Genomic DNA, 6,224 nt, shown 5'->3' with positions numbered 1-6,224 from the left:
CTTATGGCCTGTGCTCTGCATGGTCTCTGGCAGGGCTAGGTAGGTTTAGCAGCCGCTCTGCCATGGGAGAGATGCGTGAAGTTTCCTCTTTGTTTCCCATGGTGTTTCATCCACTAATTCTTGTTTTGTCACCCTATTTCTTTGTGTTTCAATCTTCTTATTTTTTCCCTCTATTTACTCTTCTTTCTTAAGTGGAAAAAAGGACTTGGTAGAGAGTTAACTCTATAAGGGAAAACACCAAGTTTCCCCAGGTATATAATACACTGCCACGCGCGTGTGTGTGTGTGTGTGTGTGTGTGGCAGCATGTCATGTGTGATTGTACAGGCAGTGAATACTCCTGGAGTGTTACACAAGTAAGTGCTTATTGTCATTGTCTTCAGAAGGAGGGACTGGGGCACAAAGGTGGGGAGGAGACTTATACCCTTTGGATCTTTTGTGTTTTGTGCATTGTGCATGTAGACCTATTTAAAAATAAATGATTTTTTTAAAAAACCCAGGAATCCTCCATACAACCCAGCCTGTTGCAGGGCTGTTGCAGAGCATGTGTGTGGAAGGCTCAGCACAGTCGCTGGTGCACTGTAAGGGCTGTGTTAGGCACAATGGTCACACTGACGGTCATCAAGCTTGGCTGGACTTGTACCAGAGCAGGTGGAAGCTGATGTGTGTGTCAGCAATCTGGTGCGGGGGAGGGGCGGGAAGGGCACAGCAGAGACCTCAGACTCTCTTTACATTGACTTCTGGGAACAGCAAGAACCTCAGTGAACAGCATCACTTTCTCCCCGCCCCTGTCTGGAGCGAATGCCCTTGATGTCTTGACCTTGGGGATTTTCTTTAGATCCACTCAGATATCCTGCACTAGGAGTTCATGGGTGATTTGGCGTGAATGTCCTTTAAATAGCACTCTTAACACAATAAGGCATTCTGGGCCAACATTGTGCCAGGAGACCCTGGCTAAGATTCAGTTAGTCCCAAAGCAGACCCTGTACAAGGAGTTTTGTTGGGTGGGGAATTCCAGGAAACACTGGTGGGAAAATGGACACAAGTGAGGTAGGGAAGGAAGGGAGCCAGTGTGGGGTATGTTAATGAGTGAGGTATGGCTGTGGGCTACTGGAGTGCTACACCGCTGGGGACTTCTTGGGGCATGGTGTGGAACCTGCCTCAGATTTGTCCCACTGTAAGGGTAGAGATGCTGGGGGGTATGTATCTGCCAACTCTCGTTTGTCATTAGCTAAGGGCTGTTCCCAGGGGCACTAACTCCCCAGTACTCCTGGGCTGCTCTGTGTACACACCAAGCAAGATCACACAGCAGGAGAAAGCCCCCTCAGGCAGAGCTGCGGGATCCTGGGGTTAGCAGGCGCCTGCCGAAGGGGTGCAGGCTGGCGCTTACCGTATGCAATGGTGCCAGCCCTTCTTGGTCCTGCTGGATTAGGGGGAAACAGTGCTCTGAGCCACCAGACAACCATGAGTGAGACCTTTATTTTTCCAGCACTTTACATGAAGCTCACCAACACCGCATCTGAGCAAATATATAAAAAGCATAACCTATAGTACAATAATTCCAACTTCTCGACTAAGGCACTATACAGATGACTCCCGGGCCTCGGCCCCCAGCACAACAGATGCTTTTCAGGGGCAGCAGCTGCACTTATCCGAGCCCCCTTTGCAGATGCAGCCCCGGGCACACTTGGCACAGCCCGGGGGGCAGCAAGGACAGCAGCCTGGAAGGGTCAGGAGATGGGACAGGTCAGTTTGGGGTCAATGCTCCCCTTTTTCCACGTCCTCTCCCACAGTTTAAGAGAAAGTAGGAAGGGCAGAGCAGGCCACAGGCTTCAATCCCCATTAGCAGAAAACCCCAGGGCAGCAAGCTTCAGGATGTCAGAGCCAGGAGGGATCTTCAGGGTCATCGGGAGTTTACCAGCTGCCCAGAGAGGGGAAGGGGCTTGCTCAAGATCATAGGTCAGTGGCAGATCTAAAAATTAAACCCAGAGCTCGACTCCCAGCCAGTGCTTGATCCCTTTCAGCACTGGGCACAGCAGGATCTCCCCGAAGCCCTCTTCCTCCTCATACCCGCAACTCTGCAGACACCCTCACCCCCAGGTGAGGCTGTCCTCCCCTTAGGAGCTTAGCCTCAGGCCTCAGCTCAGCTATCATTTCAGATCCCTCCCAAATGGGTCCAAGACCTGCAGAACCTGCTTAATCCCACCATGGCTGCAGGGTCAGGAAGGGAGGGAACAGACTTTCCTAGCTTCCGGCCAGCGGTGGCCCGGGTCAGCATAACTCACTTTTTCGGCACGTTTTACAGTTGCAAGTTGTACATTTGCAATTGTCTCCGCAGATGCAGATTCCTCCTAGAAGAGAGAACAGAGCCCTAAGCGCGAGGACTGAGGTCAAATGGAGATGCAAGGTGTGTCGCGGTCTGTCATGGTGCCAGGGTTTCTGGCCTGTCTTTGGGGAGTGGCTGGACAAGAGGATGGAGATGTCCCCTGAACATCACCCCCAGGGCATGGGCCCTTGGATGGTTCCCAGCCACAGTCCCTGGATGGAAACTGGGGTGGCTGCATTGGGCCCCTCAGCCGAGATACTTGCTAAGATGCAGATTCATGGGATTGACCCTTGATATCCTGATTCATAAGTCTGGGTGGAGAAAGGGAATCATATTTTAAAAAGCAAGCCAGATGATTCTGAGGTACAATCAGTTTTGAGAACCACTGAACCAGGCCAAGTCACCAAGCATGAGGTCCCCAGGGACTGTGGAAGCCTTGTATATACCCTCTTCACCTTTTTAAGGCATGAGGCAAGACGGAAACCCTGAATGGGCAGGAGAAAGACCAGGGACACAAATAACCTTAAAGCGAGAGCTGCAACTGTTTTTCACATAAAAACCATCTGCACTTAAAAAAAAAAAAAAAAAAAAAATCATTCTAGAGGCGCCTGTGTGGCTCAGTGGTTAAAGCCTCTGCCTTCGGCTCAGGTCATGATCCCAGGCTCCTGGGATTGAGCACCGCATCGGGTTCTCTGCTCAGCAGGGAGCCTGCTTCCTCCTCTCTCTCTGTCTGCCTCTCTGCCTATTTGACTGTCAAATAAATAAAAATAAAATCTTTTTAAAAAATTAAAAAAAAATCATTCCACCTATCATTTGGAGCATCAAATTTTGAGCGTCAAATGCTGGAAGTTTCTGTCTCTTTGGCAAGTTTGGGTACAGATATGTCCCGCTAAGGACCGGAGAGGCTTAATGAGAATTCTTGATGCCATTTCCAAAGCCCAAGATGCCTCCAAACTTTGACCTCTCTCCTGTGCTATGTGCTTCCATGGAATTAAGGGGATTCAGAGACTCGGGAGTCCACATAAAACTTCCAATGACCCCCCTGACCTCTGCAAGTGCCTTGTGATTTTAGCACTTTCTTAGCAGCCCTGGGAGGTGGGCAGCTGGGGAGGAGTGACCCTAGTTTTCAGATGAGAATACGGGGGCTCAGGAATATGAAATGTCAGGAGTGAATGGCATCAAGGGACCCAAACCAGATTGCCAGGCCCTTGACTCTGATGGCTGCCCCTAGGGGCCTGACACTAAGTGCCCCCTGAGCTAAGGTCTCAATTCTAGCAAATCAGCCTGGTAGGCAACAGAGTGGGCACCACATCAGAGGTCGCCGGTCTGAGACAAACCCCATTGGCAGCTCCTAATTGGAGGAAGAGAGATATTTACCAGAGTCCTGTGGGCTCCATATTGGAAGCTGGTGCAAAGTTCCAGGACCCCAGACTGGGCATCCTTACTCACCAGACATGCAGGTGCATTCCCCGGGGTCCATGGTCCAGGCGTCTAAGAGGCTTCAGTGCTGTGACAGCTGGGGAAGAGAAGCTGAGTGAGCAGCTGCCCGAGGTTCCCTATTTATAGCTGTGTAGGTGTGCACTTGGGCGCACCCCACCTGTCCCTGGGGCCAGACGCCCTGCACACGGCCCAACCAGACGCCGCAGGCTGGGGGTTGGAGAGAGCGGGCAGGAGGAGGGCAGAGGAGAGGACGAGCAGTACAGTCATACGGATGCTCCTCACAAGGGGTGCAGGTGGCTGCACCCGCCATCTACCCACGTGCCAAGGTGTCAAGGAGCCAGGTTCAGGCTCCAGTGGCACTCACAGTGCTCGGATTTGCAGCTACACCTGTTTGGTCTCCAAGTCCTCTGCAATCTGCCATTTCTGCTCCTTCCTTCCTTCACAGGGCCTCATTTTTGTCTCCCCTGGTCATGAAAGCCCTTACCGTGGGCAAAAGGGGGACCCTATCTGGAGTCATGGGCTTTAGAATGCCCCACTCGGGCCTTATCTTGGCATGTCCTCCAGACCCCCTGAGTGAGAAGGCCAGAAGTTAGGGGCACGAGCCCAATGGGAGTGTGCAACCTCTCCTTCTAGATCACACATGTAACATGCTGAATTCTGGAATTTTCTCTCATCCCAAGCCAGCCTGCTTTCAAGGGTTTGCTTGGACCTCTGCCCTAGGCTCCAAAGGGCAGATGGGCAGCCAGTGTGTGTCCCTCTAGGCCTGAAGCCTGGCTGGAGGTAGCCGTGTGCTGGGGGTATGAACAGAGTTTGGATGTGTGGACTGGGTGCCTATGGGTGTATGTGGGGTCTCTTGCAGTGAGGGAAGGAGGTAGGGATGGAAAAAGACTGGACATGGGCCCCAGATTGGGGGTTGGGGCTATGGGGCGGATCTCTGGGCACCATCCTATGTGAAGATTTGAGAATTAAACATTGAACCTGGCCCTTCAGTTTGCTATGAAGCTCTCTTTGGAAGCGTAGGGGGATATAAAGTATTTTATTTGTTCATTTGATTTATAACTTTTAGGTATTTTAGCCATTGACATGGGAACCTCCATTTACACTATTGCTCTGACACACATACACACCCCCAGCCCTGGCCACAAACATTAGGAAGGGTCTGGAATCAGCCTCCTATGGCCTGCCTTCTCCTCTTCATTCTCCACTCTGCCCCAGAGATTTAGCCCACAAATAACATTGGCCATGTTATTCTCTTGCTCAAAACCTTCAGTGGCTCTCACCATCTGCTGAATGAAGCCGAGACACCATAGTCTTGCGTTCCAGGTTCAGCTTAGGTTCTCCAAGGTCACAGTCCACTCCTCCCTTCTACCCCCTCCACCAAAACCTAAGGAATCCGGTTTCTCTGTACTTGGCCTTGAACTTTTCCACCTCCAGGCCTTTGCTCCTGTCAGGTGTTCATCTTTTCCCTTCCACCTCGAGTCCAGATAAATCCTCCTCATTTACCGAAACACGATTCAGATGCCATTACTTGAGTGGGAGAAGCCAGGGGGTACTTTGGGGGTGAATGAAGCCCCCGATCTCATCATGATCAGGCAGCTGACTGATCTTCAGTCTTATGGAACGGGCCCTCCTGATGATGCAGCTTCAAGCTGCCCCCAGATTCTGCCACCCTCACCCCGTCTCCATGAAGAGATTCTGGAGCTGTGGCTGCTGACCCTTGCTCCAGGAAGCTGCATCTGATCTCTCCCTTTCTCACCTAGAAGAAACCTTTCCCTCTGGGACCCCTCTGTGACTGGTCTGCATATTTCTCATGCCATTTACTACTTTTTACTCCATTGTGTGAGTGTGTTCATGGGTCTTGTGCCCCGTGTCCCAATCTCAGACCTCTGGGAGGCAAGACCTGTGTCTGAAGCATCTCGATTCTGAAGCGGTCTGCACAACGTTTAGGAAATGAATGAATGAGATGAAGAGTCAGACGACTGAAGATGGGAATGAGCATGGGAGTGAACACATAAGCAAGGGAGTGAGTGGTAAGTGGACAACTAAATGCACGAGGCTCCTGCCTGTGGGCACTGAGGGCCTCTCCTGAAAAATACTGTCACCCTTCAGAAAGGCTAAAAAGATAGGACATGGCCAGACCAATGGCGACAGTTCCTCCTACTTGTCAATTGCTGGGGTCTCCATCATTTTTGGCGTCCCCATCATCCATTATGTAGAAGGACTGCTGAAACCATGGGTTTGAGCTAAGAAGTTCCAGGGAGAACAAAGGGATTCAGCCCCACTGGACATCAGCAAGGCACAGGGAGGGTAGGTAGGGGTAGTCTTGTATTGATGTAGAAATGGGCCCTGCCTGCAAGGAGTTCACAGCCTTCTGGGGGATCCAGGCAGATTCCATTCATTCACCTTCTTCTGAGGGCCAGCACTGTGCTGGGCACTGGGGAGCCAAGGGTGAGTAACACC

At 51.5% G+C, this 6,224-nt stretch overlaps 1 protein-coding gene across 1 annotated transcript; it reads right to left on the bottom strand.

Annotated features, from left to right (window-relative positions):
• Positions 1–1,577: 1,577 nt before the first annotated feature.
• LOC132004997 (metallothionein-4) lies at positions 1,578–3,804 on the bottom strand. The gene is made up of 3 exons (XM_059381661.1): positions 3,774–3,804; positions 2,284–2,349; positions 1,578–1,719 (listed from the first exon to the last, which is right to left on the bottom strand). Exons 1-3 carry the CDS (start codon positions 3,802–3,804, stop codon positions 1,628–1,630), a joined length of 189 nt encoding a protein of 62 aa, XP_059237644.1. The 3' UTR covers positions 1,578–1,627.
• Between the last annotated feature and the right edge of the window lie 2,420 nt (positions 3,805–6,224).

Source organism: Mustela nigripes, chromosome 17, assembly GCF_022355385.1.
Source record: "Mustela nigripes isolate SB6536 chromosome 17, MUSNIG.SB6536, whole genome shotgun sequence".
Lineage (NCBI taxonomy): Eukaryota > Metazoa > Chordata > Mammalia > Carnivora > Mustelidae > Mustela > Mustela nigripes.
Note: the sequence above shows the minus strand (reverse complement) of the source record. Positions and strands in the feature narration are given on the sequence as shown.